Below are 22636 nucleotides of genomic sequence, written 5' to 3' on the forward strand. Positions count from 1 at the left end.
TCATCGTTATGCATACTGTCCCCTGACATGCATTTTTTTTGGTACACTTTGCTTGATTGGAGAACTGCATCACAAATTTCAGATAAGTGTGAATTTTGAAGGATGGCTGTGTTTTGGTTCTCATCTTATTTCAGGATGTGTGAATTAGGTAACTTTGCCTTTCAGTGCAAAATGGATCAAATTTCTCTTCCATCCCTAGTTCAGATAGGCTTCATATAAAAATAGTATACCTGTCTGAACTTGCCCAGGCCTTAAAACTGGAAATTTCACATTTTGGTATTTGCAATTAAAATTGGAATCTACACATGACTTTAACTGCAGAGTTTTGCACTCCCTAGTTTTCCTCTGACACACACAAATTGCAAATACAAGACACTTATTCTGGAAGAGGATGGTGTGTGTGTGTTAAGGTGGATATAAGCTATGGTCCCTCTTGCAATCCCTAATCAATTGAGGCTCTTTGTTCCTGCAATTTGTAATGCCAAAAATTCCCATTGAAGCAAATACAATGAGAATTGATTTTTTTGCAACAGAAAAAAAGCAAATCGCAGACCACTGACCAATTGCATCTGGAACAGCTCCTATTTGTTGATTGCTAGCAACATCCTTCCAAAGGAATGCTAGACCAGGCAGACCTCAGTCTGATCTGCAAGGTGCTGGCTAGGTTCTTAACTACGACAGCAGACTTTGGATTGTTTAAACACCAATCAGTAATGCCATCATTGTTAAAGGATTCTGAGATTTGCTTTGTGAATACAAAAGCAGGAGCTGCGGCAAAACGCTGCAGGGTGAGTGCTGCTGTTCAGGATTCCAGCCCCACCCACCTGTCAGCTAGCATTCGCAGTCCCCCTATTGGGTTGTCTCCCCCCCCATTTGACCCCCTACATGTTTTTATTACTTCTGTAAGCCTTGAGGCTCTTGCCAAGCCTGCTGATCCTATCCTCTTGTGCATGGGTGATGCAGTTTTGGCTACATAAACCACGGCACCTACAGCCTGAACACTAGAAACAGAGTGACTCATGAAACAGATGGAACAGGAATTCTTGTAAATAAGCAAACAAAGTCAAAGAAGTCAGCCCCCTCCGGTTCTAATCAGTTCCTTGAAGAGAGAAGTAGTTTCTGGAAATGAAACCTAATACCAGTAAGCTTGGAATGTACCCCACACGTTTATGCCTGCAAAAGACGATCAACTCAGACACACACATTTTAATTCCAAAATATTCATTTATAAAGAGTGATACAGTGTGTCCCATGGTCCTCCAACCCAGAATTTCACTATCATACAAAATTGATTGCTAGCATTTTTTTACCTATTTTTATTCATTATCCTTTAATTATAATTTTAAGACACTTCATTTAAAAACTTCTAGGCTGATAAGAGCCCCATAAAACTTCCCAAGGCATTGTACCATTTGGAACTAATCATCCCATTCAGAAAATGGATATGGCAAGGGGAGATCACAGGTGTGAAGTGTTTTCATTTCACTGAAATGAAATCCCTGGGTGTGGAAACCTAGTGTGTCAAGGAGAAAGCTATCCTTCTCAATGTGCTAGCTTTCCATAGGCGGGCTGCTTTGGCTATAGGACAGCATCCCAACATGTTAACATCTTTACCTGCATTCTGAAGTGGTCTAGTTCCCAGAGGATCACAGCAGATAGCTTTTCTGACTGGGCAGTTCAGCTCTAAGACATGACAGCAATTAGCCAAGGCACTCCAATTTATCACCTCTTGTTTTTCCCTTGAGAAACGGCCTCTGTAAAGGGCAAATGAATGAATTCATAAAGCTGCTTGGCATTGCTGGCATTGCCCAGAAGTTCGGCCAACTTGTCCTGAGAAAGGGTTACGAGTTCTGCAACGCTCTTAACATGATTCATTATGGCCTGGCAGTTTTTGGCATTCACACCGGGCATTTTGAGCAAGAAGTCTTGGGGACCCGGGTTGTATCTGTCCGATTCGGGGAGGCTTTCTGAATCTGCTGTGACAGCCATGGCTGTAGCTGCATCAGGCTGGGGACGCTTCCTTTTCAATTCCTCAAACAATTCAGCCGTCACGTACGGAGAGGGGCACCACAGGAATCGAAGCCGGGAGAAATGGAGAGTGAGGAGGGTGAGTTTGGATATAATGTCGTTGCTCGAGATTTCTTGATGGAGGGATCCCCGGGGAGTGAGGGAGAAGGATTTGCTGGGGTCAAACTCTATGAGAAGGACGGGGCGCTTGTAATAGCGAGACATGGAGACGCACTGCGTATAAAGTCTCCCGCTGTTCAGGGAGCCAATGAGATCGCTGATGCTCTTGCGCTCCACACAGATGTCGGGGCTGAGGATGTAGTCACCGACTTCCAAGGTCACGGGCTCAATGTCAATGCCGCGACGGTGGATCAAAGACGGAAGCTCGCTACGAAATTCTCGCATGTCCACGACAATGCTTTGCGGCACACCCCTCTCTTCCTGGCCACCTGAACAAAAAAAAAGGGATCAGGGAAGAGAGGACATACAGTGGTACCTCGGATTACATATGCTTCAGGTTACGTACACTTCAGGTTACAGACTCCGCTAACTCAGAAATATTACCTCGGGTTAAGAACTTTGCATCAGGATGAGAACAGAAATCGCGCAGCGGCAGCAGGAGGCCCCATTAGCTAAAGTGGTGCTTCAGGTTAAGAACAGTTTCAGGTTAAGAACGAACCTCCAGAATGAATTAAGTACTTAACCGGTGGTACCACTGTACTGGTCTTTCTGCTGACAAGCGAGACCCACTGGATCCTAGCTTTCTAGCTGCAGTTCTGTCTCTAAACGGTTTAACAACCTCTAAGCGGTTTAACAAGGCAGTCTAAAATATTAATATACAATGTTGGCTTTCTATATGCTATAACAGCCCCCCTCCCTTGGTACCTTTTGATGAAAGGCGGCTAAGAAATACAATGTAATAATAATAGGAGTAGAGGCTCCCTCTTGCCAGCCCATCCTTTGTTATTTCCCCCCAAGAATGCCTCAGACACAGCATCATTCCAGGGCATGGGGTGTGGGGTCACCATCCTCCAGCTCCCAAAAATGAAATAATATGTCTGGAGCATTATGAAGTAAAGAAAACAGCAGCTGGTCTGTTCAGAGGAAAGCTCTGCTATGGTTTGTGATAGTAGCATGTTTTTTAGAAACTGAAGGAGGCTGCTACTGTGGGGTAAGGCCCCCCCAATAGTAAATCCTACTCCCCCACAAATAATCAAAATGGTCTCCTTTCACCATTCAGAGCTGTGAAATTCAGGGGCCATTTGAGTTTGCCCCTAAATGATCTGGCAGCCCACTGTCTGACCACCATAAAAGATCATTACACTGATGATGTCCATGCAAATTCAGCTCAAAAGACCTGAAAGGTGCATTTAAAAACAGTCCCATAGATATCAAGAACTTACCTGCTTTGCGCGTATCAGTGGAAGCAGTCGCTGGGGTTGCATCTCTTACTAGATCCAAGTTTGTGTCATCTCTTCCTTCCCTTTCTTCAGGGATCACCATGCTGGCCTTCTCACTGAAAAACAAGAATTATGAACAGAAATGTTTGAGGCATTTTCTTCAGCATGGATGTGTTAGAATTCTAAAACCTCCCTGCTGCCGAGCTGGAGCAAAAGCTACATCAGTACCTCTCCCTCCAATCGGTTTAGGGAATTTCCACAAACAGGACATCCCTTGATGTTATTTTCCCAGTGACCGGGGTTCAGAGGCATGGAATTAGTCTACAGGCATCCTAACTAGCAGCCACTAAGCTATCTAAGTTGGCAGCCATCGCTGTATATTGAGGGATCCTATTCCATAGTTTAACTGTGCTTCCACCAACCACAGCAAGACATTGGAGCCCTGGTCCCGGATTGCCAGAAAACATAATAAACACTTGTTCCCGTTTCTGACGTTACACCAGGAGGTGCGGGAAGGAAGGGCAATAACAGCAATAACAACAAGACTAAAGGAGCAATCCTATAGGGTGCACAGAAGACAGAGCAGCAGATTCCCCACCAGATCTGCAGCCCTGTTAGTTCCTGCCAGACAGGAGGGAAGTGGCTGTGTGCGTGCGTGCAGCTTATTTTCCTTTTCTGCTCTGCCAGTTCTCAGGCTGGCACAGCCCTCAACAGGAAACATGGCAGTTTTAAGTCCAGTGGCTCCGTCACTGGCCTTGGTCCAGCTCCAGAATATTCTGTTTTGGGGTCTTATGCTACTGGCAGTAGCACATGCCCCAATGGCTGAACCCAGGAGAGCCTGGCAGAGGGAACCTCTGCTACATCCTATCCCCCAGCAGCAGCACCAACCAAGAGTTAGGATTGCTCTTTAATTAAATAACATAGAACAATATTCATAACATTTGAGGAGGTTGTTTCAGGGGTATGCTTTGCCATTGTTTTTTTTATTTTGTATTTATCTGATTTTAAGTTTCATTTAGCCAGAAAACTGGAACAGGGGAACAGATTTGCTTCTTGCAAATCAATCTGTTAAAATTCTGCCTGAAAGACTTTGCTTCGTATCTTTACAAGTAAAATGTTTATTTTTAAAATGAGAACTGAATATTCAGGGAAAGAATCTTTAATAGCTTTGAGGGGGCTCAGCTAGGGATGTGATGGCCTGGAGAGAGAGAAAACAGGAAAAAAACACTTTTTTTTTCTCTCCTGAGGATAACTCTCTTCCCCGCTGCCCCCTAAAAACCATGACTGGGAAACTTGAGGGATAGCCAAATACACTGCTGGTCCTTAATACTGTGACTGTATCAGACTGCTTTTGTCCAAATTACTACATATTTTGTGACTTGTTTGCTCTGGTTGGTAGAGAAGTCTCTGAGGTCTCAGGCAAAAAAGAGTTTCTCCCCATTACTTTCTACCTGATCCATTTAGCTGGAGATGCCCCAAGCTGAACCTAGGACCTTCCGCCCACAAAAGATGTGTTCTGCCGCTGGATGCACAGTCCCTTCCCAAGGACAATGAAGTGGGCACTAGTCCACATGAACTCCTGCAGCAGCCAACCTGTTAATCTTCAAGGTGTCACAAGGCTCTGTTGTTTGCTCTGGATACGAGGGAACATTTCTTTTCCCCCTTTGCAAATTTGACATTTTTATTATATAAGTCTATAACGATCTTTCACGGTATTCAGCTGCTTACATAAGTTTGCTACCTTGGTAACACTTGGAGTGGGTGGGGGAAGATGAAACAAGCCAGAGCTCAGAGCTGCATAGCAACAATAGGATAACCAATGTGCAGTCTCTGCCTTTCGAGCAGCTAGAAATATGCCAGCAGAAAGGGAAGATCTGGCAGAGAACCGGCTTCCACCAGAATTAGCTTTACAATTCTGCCAGCTTTAAAAGGGGGGAGATTTATACTGCGGAAGCAAAATACATATTGTTTGACACTGCAGGGCTGGCATCTCTGGGCAGGTAGTGGGGCCCCAGCACCTTGGCGGGGGGGGGTGTGTGCCTGGCCCCTCCTTTAAAAGGCCAGCATTTTCCAAGGGCAGCATGCAAGATGCACCTTACCGAATGAGTTTTTCGAAAGCTTCCTTTTCTTTCCGTAGGGCAGTAAGATAGCGTTGCTCTTCTGTCGAACCTCCATAGATAAGGAAATAAACCCTGCAAGGCAAGACACAAAGACCTCTCCAAATCCAGAAGACAGTGGCCCAAAGTCTATCGATTCCAGCATCTTGTTCTCACAGTGGCTAATAAGATGCTTGGAAGTGGGATTTGAGAGCAACAGCTCTCTACCTCTATTCCCAGCTGCTGCTATTCAGAGACATACGGCCAATGACCATAGAGGCAGAACCCTAGCAGTCATGTCTAGTAGTGCACTATTCTAAGCAATCCCTTTTGGGAGGTTCTCCCTCACAGGGACATGGGAAGCTGCCCTACATACTGTGTCAAAACGACTGGTCTACCTGACTGACTGTTGCCTACTCGGACTGGCGGCAGCTCTCCAGGTTTTCAGAGAGATTTTCAAACAGCCGCAGGCTGTTCAGGGGTCATTCTGCATGCAGAGATGATGCTCTGCCCCTGAACTGCGACCTTTTCCTCACCGAGGCTCAACGTACCTCAGAGGCCTCCCAGGCCTGCTTGCCTTAAAAATTTCCAGCTGGCGGACAAACGTCAGCTCTGCGTCGTACAGCACGACGTATCTCGGGGCCACTTCGTGCAAGACGCGAGTGAGAGCATAAGGGTCCCCACAGCCGTTCAGCGGGTGGATCACAGTGAGTGGCTCCTTTAAGATCCCATAATAGGAATCCGAGGAGAGGTTCAGGTGAAGGTCTTCGGGCTTGGCTTCTCCAATGCTCTCTTGGCTGCTGCTTAATTCCTCACAGCCTTCTTCCTCTCCCAGGTTTTCCTGCTCCTCTTTGTTCAGCATTTGGGTCAAGGTCAGCTCTGGCTTCTTCGCCTTCTTCGGTTTGGAGGAATCCGTTCTGGCTTTCTTGGCCCGTGGTTCTCTGGCACCGTTGCCCCGGCCCTTGGCTGCCCTTCCGTCCTTCAGGCAGGCTACGGTGGCTTCCTTGTCCTTCCCAAAGGTTTTGTTATACAGCCTTGTTAAGAAAGCTTCTGCCCCAGCCGTGATGTACTCCTTGAGCTGAGCACAAGTGCGGTCGTCGCTTGCGCAGATAAGCACTCGCCCTGCAATTGAGAAACGGTTGCTGTAATGGGATGGCGCGTAGAACCGATCACCCATTCCCCCCCCCAAAAATGCAGAGGGTGGGAAAGGAAAGGTTGAGATCCACAATAAAATGGTGCAGTGCGTCCTCACCACCTGTCCAGGACTCTGGCATCCTCTAGTGTTCTGTTTGGGGCTTGGAAGCAGGGGAGAAGCTTCAGGAGAGGGAGACAGAGAACTGATACCCTCCCCTTCTTTCCCAACCTATTGTAAAACCTCCCCCGGCTATGTTACGCAACCCCAAAACTGAGCTATCAAAGGTTTTTTGGCTAAACCTTAGGAAGAACTTCCTGATGGCAGCGCTCTTTAACAATCGGACACACGTCCTCAGAAGACAGCTAGTTCTCTTTCACTAGAGGTTTCTAAGCCGAGGCTGGAAGGCCACCTTCTCAGCGATGCTGTGGCAGCAGATTTCCTGCACTGGCAGAGGGCTGGACCAGGTGACCTTTGAGGACTCCTCAGTTCTAAGATTACAAATGCCTTTGCTCCAGGTCTCTTGGACCGCTTTAAGACCAACGCTGAATAGAACCATTAGTGCCTACTGAGAGTTGGCTTCAATCTGTCTCGAGAGAAAATTGAGGGCGCCTCTGCGGGTGAAGTCAAACCACTGCATTAGCAGCACCAGTGACCTCTGATATAAATTGATGGATATGGCTAGCTTAGGCCTATTCATGTTGGGGGTGGGGGTCTAGTCTAAGGAAATGTTAGTCAGTTACACACCGATGGATGTTAAGCAGTATCAACGTTGACGTTGTTGAACTAAATAATACACAAAACATCCTGCAGGTTCCAGAAGTCACTGAGGTAAAGGTTCTTGTTGGGAACAGTCTTAGGTAAGAAGAAAAACTGCTTTGCAAGTATGATAGTAACATGTACAGTATTATATTATTATTGCTGGTGAATAATAATAATAGCTCTAGCAAGAGCAGCAACAATAACTGCCTCTGCCCACCCTCATCCCACTGCCCTGCCCCTCCCAGCTCACCTGGCCCACCCAGAGCTTCACTGTTGGCATTCTCCATTTCAATCTCCTTCAGGACTTCTCCAAGAGCCTCCCACTTTGGGTTGCTTTCCAGGATCAACTCCCTTTTCTGGTCTGGAACACAAGGTCAGTGGATGAGTGGGGAATTAAGAATTTCTCATTACACCTTTCTTGGACGCTTTATGAATGATGGGGAATCCGCCTGGGACTTATACATAGATTGTGCCCCATTGAACAAACAAACATCCAGGCTGAAAGCACAAGCTGAGCATGAATTAACTGAATGGGACCTAACTTGGTCTGGATCCGGCCCTGTATGATTTAGAGCTGCTTGTTGGCTTTCTGGCCTCTTACACTCAGGCTGCATATACACCTTACATTTAAAGCACATCCCCACCCCCTGCAAAGAATTCTGGGAACTGCAGTTTACCCCCCAGAGAGATAAAAACCCCAGCAGCTCTAACAAACTACAGTTCCCAGGATTCTCTGCAGGTGTTATATGCTTTGAATGTGTGTACGTAGCCTCAGATTCATAAATTCTGAATCAGTACAGCAGCCTCTTGTGGTGACTGCAACTTCGACTGGTCAGTGAAGACCCACCAAGCTATTGTGTACTGAGTCAGACCATTGCTCCATCCAATATATCAGGCAGGGGCCTTTCACAGCCCTTTACCAGAGATCCTTTTAACTGGAGACACCGGGGGATCAAACCCGGGACCAAGTGCATTGAAAACACATGGCTTGGCACCAAACAATCCTTGAAAATGACCGTGCCTTGCAAAGGCTCCCCTGGCTTGCCACTCCATCACAACCATGGTTTGCTAACTTAGACATCCTCTAAAGTTTAAACTCCTGTTTTGCTTCTTTAACTATGGGCTCATGTGATGTCCAAATTCAGCCTTAATAAAATCCTCTCTGTTATTGCCATGGATAAAGTAAATGTGTGTATGTGTGTATTTAGAGTTTGCTAATTGTCAACACAGGACGCGGGTGGCGCTGTGCGTTAAACCACAGAGCCTAGGCCTTGCCGATCAGAAGGTTGGCGGTTCAAATCCCCACAACTGGGTGAGCTCCCGTTGCTCAGTCCCTGCTCCTGCCAACCTAGCAGTGCAAAAGCACGTCAAAGTGCAAGTAGATAAATAGGTACTGCTCCGGCGGGAAGGTAAACGGCGTTTCTGTGCGCTGCTATGGTTCGCCAGAAGCGGCTTAGTCATGCTGGCCACATGATCCGGAAGCTGTACGCCGGCTCCCTCGGCCAATAAAGCGAGATGAGCGCCGCAACCCCAGAGTCAGCCACGACTGGACCTAATGGTCAGGGGTCCCTTTACCTTTAATTGTCAACACGGAGTTCAACATCAGACTCCTATTCTCCCTTGTCTGATCACTGTGCCATTTACACTGAAACATGAAATAAGCTTACAGTATTATTGCAACGTTATCAAGGCAGGGACATGCCCTCTTGTACCCTGCAAAGTACACTGATGTCATCATCATAATAAAAGCACCCATTACTATTTACGGTAATAAATTAAAAGATTTTGCTGTACCTTTTCCTTCTCCTCCGATATCTGCTTTTTCGGCAGCTTTTCTTTTTTTCTTTGCTTTGTCATCTGAGAGGCGATACACTCTACCCCGAGCATTTAGAAACATTGACGTACTAGAATCGAGAAAAAGCCAACCTAGCAGATGGAGGGAGACAAATATATATCCGTGGCTGCAATTACAAAATGCCCACTAAGTTCCTTAGCCCCCTTCTTTCCCCTCTTCCCCATCACTTCAAATTAGTTTTGCAGGGATAAAAACAACAACTTTGAAGAAAGAAGCATGCTTTTATTTCCATCTCTCAACCTAGCTAGCCTACCTCACAAGGGGTTTTTTCTGGGGTCGGGGACAGGAAAACAGCCCAGCACACTGCCCTGAAGCAAATGTAGTAACAAGCAATATAATATGGCCCTGAATACTTTAAAGTGGAGCAAAGAGCACAGTCTTGTTATACTGGGGTGAGTCTATGTAATTTTGCCCTGATGGCCCAGATTTAATCTACCTGGTGTGACCAAACATGGAACATACACAGCCCCACTTCCTCTCTCAGTCCAGGAAGAAGCTTTCTCACTTGACACTGCTGATGATATGGCCAGCTCCAGGCACTATATTATTCTCATCACCATCATGCCTTTCATCCAAGTTGCTCAAGCTTCTCATTATTCCTCCCCTCACCATTTTATCCTCATAACAACCCTGTGAGGTAGGTTAGGCTGAGAGACATATAGTCCCTTGGCAGGCTTCATGGCTGAGTGGAGATCTGAACTCTTTTCAAAATCAGCAGCCTAAAAAGTGTGTGTGTGTGTGTGTGTGTGAAACCTTCACTCTGCCTAATAGTAGGACTGGCCCCAGGATCATGTAAAACTGGCCCACACAGGGGGCACAAAGATCCCACACTTCTGACAAATGTCTCCAGCTGCTCAAAGCCCAGTCTCCATGTCCTGAGGTTCTTCCTCCTTCTGCAGCTAAGTCCTTCTTATGTAATTATCGACCAAAGAAGAAACAACAACTCAGGTTTTCTGTATGAACATTCTGCAGATCTTTTCCAAGGAACAGAAGTTCAGTGGGAGGCTGAATATATTCACTGTCAGTAAATCCTACAGCCTTATGGCTGGCTGAAAACATTTGGGAACGTTCATGCACATGTGTGTGTGTGTGTGTGTGTGTGTGTGTGTGTGTTTTAATTAAAACTTCACTCTTTCTTTTTTTTTAATAGCCCAACTGATTCCTTTGTATAAAGGGGGGGGGGGACTGCTCATACCTGAATTCTGACCAAAGGCTTTTTCTGAGGCTCTTAAGGACTCCAAAAGGTTAAGGAAAGTGACGCAGTCATACTGAGTCAGGTACTGTAGCAAAGTACGGAGAATCTTCAAATCTTGGACCAAAGTTTTGGTTTTTGATCCCAGCTGGTGCCAAAGAGGATCCAGATAGTGACGAATTGTCTAGAAATATAAAATTAGAAAGAACTGCTGGCACAATACTGTCATGATCTGAACTTTAATTTCAGAGGTCTTCCTAAACTTTTAACAGGTTTAGAACCCGAATCCTGGACTGTGACTTTTTAAAATAAAAAAGACAAGTTTCTAGTCCTCATGAACACAACTGAACAATCTGGCAATAATTCCTGGCTTCTGACCCTCAGCACCCACCCTCTCACTCTCATACATGGAGCCCATGGCAGGCAGCCACCATTTTAGGTTTATCTAATATGTGTGCGACCGTGCATTGTGCCGAACCCAGAAAAGACCCAAAAATGTCACAAAAGGGAGTGGGGCAGGGTGTTTGCAGGCTTTTCCAAAGGTGTTTCAAATATACACAATTTCACTTAAACAGTGTGTTGCCTTGGAACATAACCACTGCATAAATTGGGAGTTGCCTGAACTCTATTGCCTCTACAGTGGTACCTTGGGTTACATACGCTTCAGGTTACAGACTCCGCTAACCCAGAAATAGTACCTTGGGTTAAGAACTTTGCTTCAGGATGAGAACAGAAATTGTGCAGCAGCAGCGGGAGACCCCATTAGCTAAAGTGGTACTTCAGGTTAAGAACAGTTTCAGGTTAAGAACAGACCTCTGGAACGAATTAAGTACGTAACCTGAGGTACCACTGTATATAGAATTCTATGTGTGTTAATAATAATAATAATAATAATTTTTAATATAACAGGTTACACAAAAATAGCAAAACAAACAAAACCCACCCCCAAGAATGGAATAGTTCTCTGTGCATTATTATAAATACGGAGAGGGTCCCATCAATTTATTGTCTGCCAATACATGAGCATGCACAATAGTGCTTTCCACAGAAATAAGTGCGCATGCTGATTAAAGTGCTCTATCACCTTAGTGCAACAAATCCACTTTAAAATAAAACAACAGACTTTTGCAGTTAGGAAAGTCACGGGGAAATGCACTGAAAAGTGTGGGATGAACGCACAGTTAAGTGGGAAGATGTACTAACACCACACAAGCACATCAGGATGAATGCTAGTTGTACAACTGGTCTACAAACAAATCAGAATGGATGCTCAGTGAAGACCGGACATGGTCTAACCTCTGCGTAAGCTTTTGTGCAAGCAAATCAGGATGAGCGCTAAACAAACATGTCTTGAGAGGCTCACCAGCTTGCCCACTTAAAGTCACAGCTGGTTCCACTAGAAATCTCCCCCTCCACTTTCAGGGTCAGTAGATCAAGGCTGTTCAGCACAGATATATGGATTTTTACAAAGAACAATTCCAACCATGTTATGATCCTGGCACACAATGCCCAAACAAAAGAACGTTTATTTCATTGTTAACAAGCTTACAATGAGCCAGCCAGAGTCTTGGAGAGCTAATAAAACACTCTTTTATGTAAAAACACAGTTAAACTATTAACAGATGTCTAAATCCCTCCATTAAAAAAAAGATAGCAGACTTTCCTCCCCTAAACAAAGTGCAGCTGTTGGGAAGGGAGGACAGTCAATCGGAGAGCTCTGGCTGGCCTGAGCCTGTGACATGCAAGAGACTTTGCCAAAGAAAGGATTGCATCGCTTCATTGCAAAAAAAACCCCACAGCTCTGCAATCTGGAAAGAAGATCACCAAGTTAATGAAGACAAGGGAACCTGCCATTAATGAATCTGCAATTGCCAAGCAACGTGCAGTGCTTTTGTAAGCTGGCCCACAGGCAAGAGAAATATTTCACTATTCTGCTCTCCTTGTGAACTAGCCAAGCCCTTCATCTGAGCCGGGGTCCTGCTCCGGAATGCACTTAAAATTGCCAGAGCTGAGCTCTGGGGAGAGATGTGAGCTCATAATCCAGACGAGACTACCCCAAACATGTGCAGATGTCAGGGCTGGGCTGGGGGCAAGCAGACTGAGTCGAGCAAGGAGCCAGGAGAAAGGCCAGTGGTTGGAACCTATGCGTAAGATAGGACCAGAAGGACAAATGAGGAAACAGGAGCGAAGAAAAAGCCAGGCATCAAGGATAAGACAGGGTACACACAAGTCTTGTTTGAGCCAGGGGCAGTTGGACAAGGAAGCCCTTCCTGCCTAGCTGGGAGGAGTCAGTCCAAAAGGTTCTTCACCAAGAAGGCAGCCACCTGAAATTCAGTGGCTCATGGCAGAAAGCAGCCAGACATTAATTCCAGCAGTTCCCTCAAGTTAGGTAAACCATAGCTGTTTGACTCCTTCACTGAAGTTATGGGTGGATGTTCATCTGTTGGGGGCGCTGTGGTTGCACTTTTCTGCTCTGCAGACCCTGCCCTGAGCAAAAGGTTTGACAAGGCAACAAGGCAACTTCCACAGTCCTTTCCAACTCTATGATTCTGCAGCCAGCTGAGCAAACAGACACCTGGGATACAGGTAAAGGGAATCCACACCGGACATTGTAGGAGTCCAACGAGACATAATCCTCCATCTCTTTACAAAGAAGCTGAATACTGCTGCCCTGACTGAGTGACGGAGATGTATGCCCATGATCCCTGAGCAGATTCAGAAGAGTGAGCCAAGTGGGAAGTGCAATGGAATCGGGATGCTGTCTAGCTATGCTCTGCTGCTTTCAATGGAATACGTTACAGCTGTGTATACATATTATGTGGGGTGGGAGGGAATTGTAAACTGTGATGTCCAAAGGAAAGGAACTGCAGAAAAGCACAGAGAGTGATGGTTAACAAATGTTAACAGCGGCATAAACCAGGAAAGGGGAAACCTGCGGCCCTCCAGATGTCTTTGGACGACAACTCCCATCAGCAGGCAGATAAAACAAAGGAGATTCAGGACAGATAACAGAATGCATTTCTTCATGCAACAGAGTTAAACTATTGAACTGGCGCCCACAGGAGGCTGTGAAGGCCAACAACTTGAATGGCTTTAAAAGAGGATTAGACATATTCATGGAAGAGAGGGCTACTGATGGCTTCTAGCCAGGATGGCTAGGATAGAACCGTTGGAGGCAGCAATGCTTCACCAGTTGCTGAAACCACAGGAAGGGAGAGTGCTGTTGTGCTAAAATTCTGCTTGGGGGGGTTTCTCACAGGCATCTGGTTGGCCACTGTAAGAACAGGATCCTGGACTAGATGGGCCGCTGCCCTGATCCTGCAGACTCTCGGTTATCCCTGACCCTTGGCCACATTGACTGGGAATGAGGAGAGCCGGTGTCCAACAACATCTGGGAGGCTGCAGGTTGTCCAGTCCCTTCTTAAAGCTGTGCTCATCATCACAGGGAACATTCACAGCCCTTCAAGGATGGTGTAGCAGCCAAGGACCCCAATGCCGCTGACTGCATTGCCTGTGCCCATATAAAAAAACAACGCTAGAGGCCGATAAGAAAAGTCCAAGAATAAAAACAACGACAGTTGAAAGAGCTACCTTGTCAAAAGCTTTCCCGATAGCATCTTCCAGCAACAGATCCTCTGCTTCCAGAGCCGGGTTGCACTGCTTTAGTTCTTTCAAACACGCGTTAAGGATGTCCAGAATGGAACTCTGGATGGCTCGCATGGCCGGGGTCATGCTGACGTGCATTTCAACCACTTCGGGTTTGTGCAGCTCTAGGAAGGAGTGCACTGCTACATGGAACCTGAAAAGAGAAAGACAGGCTGGTGTTAGGGAGAAGGATGTCAAGAGACCCACGCAAATCCCAAGCCTCTTCCCCCACCTGGACAAGAAATGGCAAAAATAGCTGTGAGCTCCCTGCCCACAATGCCTCACTCCTATGGTGCTCCTGATGGGGCCCTTTTGGTTTTTTTGCTGGGCTTGTTTATGGGTTATTGCAGGCGTCTGCAAGGTTTATCTTGCCTGGGCCAGATCGGTTCCGCAAAGATCCCTTCGTGGGCTGGATTGCACGTGTATGTGAGCTTGCCTGCCTGCGATTTTCGGCGTCTGCACAGACGCGATTTCTGGCACCACAGAAGTGAGTCCCCATGCTGGTTTAGCACAGCGCACGAGCAGGCGGCTCGGTTCAGGAGTGGCTCATGAGCCGGTCAAATCTCCGCGAGCCGCTTCCGGCCCATGGGCCTTAGGTTGCTGAACCCTGGGTTATCGGGACAGTTTTAATTAAATGCCATGTTTTATCTATTCTTCCGTTTTGGCTTTCCCCCCATTTTGGAAGCCGCTTAGAGACTTTTTTTGTAGCAACTAATAAGTCAAATAAATGAATGATGCCCCTCAGAACTAGACAAGGGTTAGATAGTCGTAGAGAGCCTTGGGAACACCTACTCTGCCACCACTGATGCAGCTGCAGAAGACTAAAGCAGAAGGATAAGGTAGCAGGAGTGGGCAGCACATGGACTGGCAGCAGCTGGTCCACTGCACCTCAGGCGGCACAAAAACTTGTGCCCGCCCTGTTTACTGCTCACCTTGCACGTCTAGGAGTGCTCATCATTTCCCTTGGTCCCCAGCAGCATGAAACCAAAGATATACTGCTCCTGATCCTGGAGGTTTTGTTTTTGCATAATTGCTGCTGATCAACATTATCTGCCCTGGCTGTGATCAATTCATCTGCTCAGTTACCAAGGAAGAATGGCCTCACCTTGGCCAGAGGTAAAGCTTCCTCACAAAGAGATTTCTCATCACTCTTTCCACGTGACAGAAGCCAGTACTGAAGGCCACGGCATTGTCTGTAAAGGCCTTAATGAAACCTTGCTTGTTCTTCTGGCGATAGAGTCGCAAGATAAAAGCTTCCTGGCAAGACTCAATGATTCTGTGGGCTTTGTACACCAAAATACCTGGCAGAACAACAAGACGAATAAACTCAGGTCATACATACAGGAGAAAAGCAAAGAAAACAACAATAAAGCACAGGACGTGATATTTTGCAGAGTAGGCCATGAGTTTCAAAGGTTCAACCAATTAAAAAGAGCATGACACCATCTAACTTTCCTTCGGCTTTCCCCCCACTGATGGAATTCAGCGGGGCTCAGATCTTTCCCGCCTTCAATGCCACGCCAGTGAAAATGCTGCAACAATTTAAAATGTGTTAATTACCGGTAAGTAGGAAAAGGTAGTTTCTACTAAAAAAAAACGAACCAAACAAGAAAGATGGCAAGAACCCCCAACCTTAATTTATTTATAGGAGCGTTCTCGGAACACAGCAACGGTGCAATGGCATTTGCAGCCTGAACACTGGAAATAAAACCAACCATACAGGTAAAGTGGGAGCCTGCTACCCTGTTGCTTTAAACTATTCATAAGAAATAATGGTATTTTGGTAACAAAAGGACAACAAGCGAACAAGGCGACAATAAAATCCTGTGCAGCGTGCTAGGACATGTGAAGACAGTGGATTGGAATCCTATCTAAAGAGTATCATTTGCACTTCATTTCCTTTTGGAGATCCACCTTTAAACACTTGGTCATTTCCCTATATAAGGCAGTGGGGAACCTTAGGCCCATGCAATAAATGCGACCCCTAGGCTTCTCTACCAGGCCCTAGGAACTTTTCTTAGGCCCCCACCTTCCTTGCCCCTCCTTAACATCCTGAATGCTTTTACCTAGCTGGAACGTGTCCTTGAACTCTGATAACTGATAGGGCTGTGTGTTTGTGTGTGTGTGTTTGTGTGTGTGTGTTTGCGTGTGTGTGTGTAGAAGCTTGCCTATGGTACAAAGGTAAAATTTACTTTTCTGGCTGCACCCACTTTTGCCTCTGTCCCCGCCCAACTCTGGCACATGGCCTTCAGGGAAAAAAGTACAGTGGTACCTCAGGTTAAGTACTTAATTGGTTCCGGAGGTCCGTTCTTAACCTGAAGCACCACTTTAGCTAATAGGGCCTCCTGCTGCTGCACCGCCAGAGCACAATTTCTGTTCTCATCCTGAAGCAAAGTCCTTAACCCGAGGTACTATTTCTGGGTTAGCAGAGTCTGTAACCTTAAGCGTATGTAACCTGAAGCGTATGTAACCCGAGGTACCACTGTAACTCACAGAATGAAAATGTTTTCCCATCCCTACTCTATAGGGAAAAGATTTTTTATTTTATTTTTAAACAGGGTAAGAGCGTCATACTAACTTATAGAGCTGAATACAGCTACTGACGTCCTTTTCTGCACCCTGAGCCACAGCAGATTTTAAAAATAGGTATAGTTTATTAATACTGTAAGTTTTCTCCAATGGTAAGCCTACTCAGAGTGGACCCACTAGAATAAATAGACATGGTTAACTCAAGTCTCTTAATTTCAATGGATCTACTCTTAAGTAAAAGCAAATTGCCAACAACCCTGTATGTTTCTGCCACCTTTCCTCCCCAAAGCTCCAAGTACAGTGGTACCTCAGATGCTCCAGTCTTCCAGTTTACTAACTGCTGGATTTTGAAGAATCATGAGCTGCAAAGGTGAGTGTGAGAGGGAGATGCTTTGCTTCTTGTTGTCTGCGATGGCCTTAAGGTGTGTAGCCATAGTTGAGAGTAATCACAGTACAGTGGTACCTCAGGTGAAGTACTTAATTTGTTCCGGAGGTCCGTTCTTAATCTGAAACTGTTCTTAACCTGAAGCACCACTTTAGCTAATGGGGCCTCCAGCTGCTGCCGTGCCGCCAGAGCACGATTTCTGTTCTCATCCTGAAGCAAAGTTCTTAACCTGAAGCACTTTTTCTGGGTTAGCAGAGTCTGTAACCTGAAGCGTATGTAACCTGAAGCGTATGTAACCCGAGGTACCACTGTAGCATAGTTGGTTCTCTACCTGGCACCCATCCTGCAGATGAGGAAGTTTTTTCCCCCACATTCAGCGGAGGGCAAGGCCAGTGGCAAAAGAAGGCAGAGCAATATATGTGAATTTTACCTTTGTATCACCAGGCTAGTGTCTGCACACATTCGCACACCCCTTTCCAGCCAAAAAAGTAAGGCATTATCAGAAGGACAAATTCCAGCCAGGCAGAAACACTCCAGGAGGAAACCAGACAGGGACAGAGAGAGGTGTGACACTCTGAGGAGAGACTCAAGGGCCAGGCAGAACGGCTTGGAGGCCACATTCAGCCTTCATGCCTGAAGTTCCGTATCCCTGTTGTAGGTGGTTAGACTGAAGGAGACAGACTGGTTCAAGGTGCCTAAGTGAGATTCAAGGCTGAACTTGGAATCCCAGCTTCTCCACATCTTTCCCACTCTGTATCCCTTACACTACACTGGTTCTCAGCATATGGAAATTGAACACTAGGCAGGATAAACCCCAGAGACGCTTGCATGGCTTGGTCACAAATCTGCAGCTTGCTCAGCATAGGATCTAATCAAGGCTTTATGTCATACTGACCTCTAGTGGGAGAAAGTTTTTTATGACACCGTATCTATTTAAAGCAGTCTTATTCCTCTTTAACAGTCAAGGCTTCCCCCTTGATGAATCCTGGGGATGGTAAATTCTCAGCACCCTTAATGAACTAGAGTTCCCAAGACTGTCCATGAATGCTTTAATTGTATGGTGTGGATATCAGCCCAGTCCTTGAGGTGTAACAAGACTCTTCATTGTAGAAGAGCAAGGTGCCATTTCAATAATAAACTTTATATCTGCAGAATTATGGATGAGTTAGCACAAGGAAACCATGTTTCTCAGCCTAGACTTATATTACGTTTACATTCTGAGCGGTGAGTGGGGAAGAGGGTTCAAATCCGCTTTCTCTCGTGGTAAGATCTTACCGGTGATAAGATCTGAAGGGATTCGGTCGGTCAGGAAATCCACCACCAGAATCCGGCTGGTGGCAAAAATGACACCCCCTTGGGTGTAAACTTCATAGCGGTTGCTGCTTGCGATTTCATTTGTGACGCGTCGGGGAAGATGAGCTACATTATCAGTTCTCAGCTGGTCGATAAAAAACTCCTAAAACCAAAATAAAATTATTCACAACAAATCCAATGCGGAGTAAGGGGGGAGGGAGGTACTTTGTGCGGATATAGAGTAAGAAGCAGTGCAAAAGCTATGATTAAATACAATATTAAATATTCAGTAATCAATGGGACCTGCCAACAAAACGTTATGGCGGAACGCTCCTGCTCTGAGTTCCAACCAGCAGTGCAGGCTGATCCATTAGGGCAGATGAGGCAATGTCTGATAGCTGAATCACCAATATTTACTTCTGAGTAAACATGCTTTGAATCATGCTGAAAATACAAATGCCAATTCCATTGCTTTCTTACTGTGTAAGAGCTAGTGAGCCACAGCAATAAGGTAGGCATAGCAGTCGGCTGAGCACCTAAAGTTTGCCCGGAGTCAAACACTGCATGAAATCATAATTCTGATGAAGTTTAAGACTTGACCTGCTTCTTTTAAAAACTGACATTTTAAAAAGTTGCTGTTACTTTACTTTATTTTTGTTATGTCTTGCTTTTCTGCACTTTTAGTCTGATCCTGGCATTTAAACTTTAATTAACAATGCATGACACTGTATAAAAAGTTAATTTCATTGTTTCATAGGATGATATGAGCAAGATACCACCTGGGGCTCTTTGCTCATGGTCCTCCCAACCTAGTGTCAGGTCAGATTGGCACAGACCTGCAGCGGGGCCTTTTCAGTGGTGCCCCCCTCTGGGCATCTGCATTTACATCAAGTGTGGGGAATCCTTTCCCCCTCCAGATGTTGCTGATCTGTAATTCCCATGATCTGTGGTCACTGGCCATGCTGGAGCTGATGTAGTTCATCAACATCTGGAGAGTCATCTGAATCAGATATTGATTGAATACTGCTTGGTTTCAATACACCTTTGGTTTTCTGAGGTTCTTCTGTCATTTCATACAAGTTTTGGTTTTATCTGCCATTGTTTCTTATTTGTTCAGTTTCTGACACCTGTGCTTTATTTACATTTTCACTGCCTTATAGAACAAACAGCACTGTGAATAAGGGAAGCAGCATCTGGTTAGCAAGGCAAAATACCACCACCATCACCTCTTTAAATAGACCACATTAATTTTGTTTAAGAAATGCTATTTTAAAAACCCATTATTCATATTGCTCTTACATAACCTGCCACTGGGGACCTTGTCAGCTGATAAGTGGGAAGGAAATGCTTAAAATAAACAATTATTATTTCTCATGCATATAGCACAGTCAGCATGCCTGGTGTTTTACAGAGCTTAATGAACCTTTGTCCCTCCAGATGTTGCTGAACTAAAATGTCCATCCACTGACCATGTTCTTGAGGGCTGAAGGGAGTTGTAATTCAGCAACATCTGGAGACCCAAAGGTTCCTCACACTTGGTTTAAGAGAACATGTCCCTGCTCCAAGGTGATTAGAATCTAAAATTAAACACAGGGTGGTGGACTGAGGGATGGGATGAGCAGTGGAGGCAGGTATAAACAGAGAAAAATCAAGCTGTTGTTTCACTTGCACTGCCTTGGCTCCCACAGGATGAATAAATTCATAGAATCATAAAATAGTTGGAAAGAACCACAAGGATCATCTAGTCCAACTCCTGCAATGGAGGAAACTTTTGCCTAATGTGGGGCTCAAACCCATGACCCTGAGATCAAGAGCCTCACGTTCTACGAACTGATCTACTTTAATTCTGATTTTGGTTTCTAGTAGAAACTTTAATGAGGGACGCAGGTGGCTCTGTGGGTTAAACCACAGAGCCTAGGACTTGCCGATCAGAAGGTCGGCGGTTCGAATCCCCGCGATGGGGTGAGCTCCCGTTGCTCGGTCCCTGCTCCTGCCAACCTAGCAGTTCGAAAGCACGTCAAAGTGCAAGTAGATAAATAGGTACCGCTCTGGCGGGAAGGTAAACGGCGCTTCCATGCACAGCTCTGGTTCGCCAGAAGTGGCTTAGTCATGCTGGCCACATGACCCAGAAGCTGTATGCCAGCTCCCTCGGCCAATAAAGCGAGATGAGCGCCGCAACCCCAGAATCAGCCATGACTGGACCTAATGGTCAGGGGTCCCTTTACCTTTAGAAACTATAATGCTCAAATCACTATGGTACTAAGCAAGGGCCAAAGGCACAGCAAGTGCAAGGAATGGCAAAGCAAGCTAAAACACTGGTCCCCGGACTCCTGTGATAAAGGAGTGGAGCAGGCATGGCTTAGTGCAGAGTGTGTGGCATCTTTTGACTGGGCAGATAAACGGGAACTGATTCTGGTGGATTGGGCCTGAGCTGATGCAGGCACTGGCATCTCTGTGATCTAGGTGACAAGAGGAGGAGACAGCACCTGTGCAAAACTAGATTTGGCACCTGGCACCTTCTCTGGAGGTAGAGGCTTGCCAGCAGGAATTAAAGGAATAGAAGGCTCTGGCAGGGCGAGAGGCCAGACTGGTTTGGGCTGAATGACAGAACGCTAGGTCCCTCCCCAGGATCAGCCTCCTCAACTGCTGCATCCCCATGGGCAACTCTGATGTCTCAGGAGGCCTGAGGCCCATCCCAACCCACTGTGTTCCTCCAGTCCTTCAAGCTCCTTTCACTCCTTATCTTGACACAACCACCAAGATGGCTCCACAGGACTCATGACAAGCGTGTATTCAAGCTTGGTTACAGTCTGAGTCACAGGCAATTTTCCCCAGTTCACAACATAAAAATACAAAGCAAAAAACACAAAATACGTAATAAAAACAAGAACAAAAAAAACCACTCGCAAACCAGTAACTCCCTCCCTGGGCAGGTGTACTAGGAATAGGCCCTTTTTGGTGCTGGCCCCATTATCATCCTCCATTAAGTTCACACATCTCTTGCTCTAGTGCAATGTCTCCCAACCTTGGGTCTCCAGCTGTTTTGGGGCTACAACTCCCATCATCTGTAGCTGGCAAGAACAGTAATGATGACGATGATGATAATTTTATTATTTATACCCCTCTCATCTGGCTCAGTTTCCCCAGCCACTCTGGGCAGCTTCCAACCAAATATTAAAAATACATTAAAACATCAGTCATTAAAACTTCCCCAAACAGGGCTGCCTTCAGATGTCTTCTAAACGTCAGATAGTTGTTGATTTCTTTGACATCTGATGTGGTTGGGGATTATGGGAAATGTAGTCCGAAAACAGCAAGCTTGGGAAACACCGCATATAGTGCCTTTTAAAGGAACTTTCAAGAAGTCTTTCTTTCGACCGGTGCTTTTGCAGCTCATTTGGGAGGGGTGCAATTCTCCGTTTCCCATTGTTTGTTTGCGTGCCTGGGCTTGTCTTTTTTGGGGGGGGGCGGGGTGTTTTTTGCACGTTGCCTTGTGAGGATGACCCCTGCCCTGGGAAGCGGAGCAGCCCCTCTGAATAGCAAAGACTGAGGGAAGCTCCTCGCGGGCCCCGAGGCGCCTCTGCCTACCTCCTCTGCCGGGCTGGTGTTCAGCACCAGCACCAGCCTGGCCGGCTCGCAGTAAAGGCGGAGGAAGCGCAGGAGGAGGCGGTCGATGCCCAGCCCGCGGGCGCACACCACCAGCCCGTCGTCGTGGAAGAGGTCCAGGAAGATCTGGTTCTCGTGCTCCAGCGGCACCGCAGCCGGAACAGCCGCCGAAGAAACCGCCATGACAAGTCGCTGTCAAAGAGCCGCGGCTCCCACTGCACATGCGCAAACCGGGAAGCGAACTTACTACTGCGGGAATGAAGCCTCAGGCTCTCAATGGCGTAGAGATAAAAACTCAAAGAGTGACACGCGCACGCAGAATCCTTAAACTTCCCATGGAAATGGAAAGTCTCCGTTGTTCGCGGGTATTGGCGCGCGCCTCCCCCCTCCCCACCCACGCGCGGCCTTGCTGTGAAAGCGTCGCCTTCCCACGTGTTGTTTTAAGTCGGGAAGGAACAGTGGGGAAGTTGTTCGATGTTTAGACCGGACGTGTGCGACTCTACATTTTTAGTTCTCTATAGATAAGGGTAAGTGACACGGGAGGGGGGAGGGGAAGAGAAACGCAGCATAGAAATAGGAAAAGTGTAGAGTGAGAATGTGTGGTTGGGACTTGCGAGTCAGCTCCAGTCAGCGTGGCCCGATGGTCAGCGATGGTGGGACTTGTAGTCAAACAACGTGGGGCGGGCGGTGGGCTCCCCGTTCCTGGATTACGGCAACCTCCCTCGGTTGCAAAT

The 22636-nt window shown here is 46.4% G+C and overlaps 1 protein-coding gene across 1 annotated transcript; it reads right to left on the minus strand.

The window, feature by feature from the left end:
* Positions 1–1204: 1204 nt before the first annotated feature.
* On the minus strand, positions 1205–22259 carry ERCC4 (ERCC excision repair 4, endonuclease catalytic subunit). The gene is made up of 11 exons (XM_081887963.1): positions 21885–22259; positions 18279–18459; positions 15195–15390; positions 14036–14243; positions 10448–10628; positions 9192–9323; positions 7648–7758; positions 6055–6625; positions 5507–5599; positions 3411–3523; positions 1205–2456 (listed from the first exon to the last, which is right to left on the minus strand). Exons 1-11 carry the CDS (start codon positions 22083–22085, stop codon positions 1723–1725), a joined length of 2721 nt encoding a protein of 906 aa, XP_081744089.1. The 5' UTR covers positions 22086–22259; the 3' UTR covers positions 1205–1722.
* Positions 22260–22636: the final 377 nt, after the last annotated feature.

Source organism: Podarcis melisellensis (genome assembly GCF_964234715.1).
Source record: "Podarcis melisellensis genome assembly, chromosome: 14".
In the NCBI taxonomy this organism is placed as follows: domain Eukaryota; kingdom Metazoa; phylum Chordata; class Lepidosauria; order Squamata; family Lacertidae; genus Podarcis; species Podarcis melisellensis.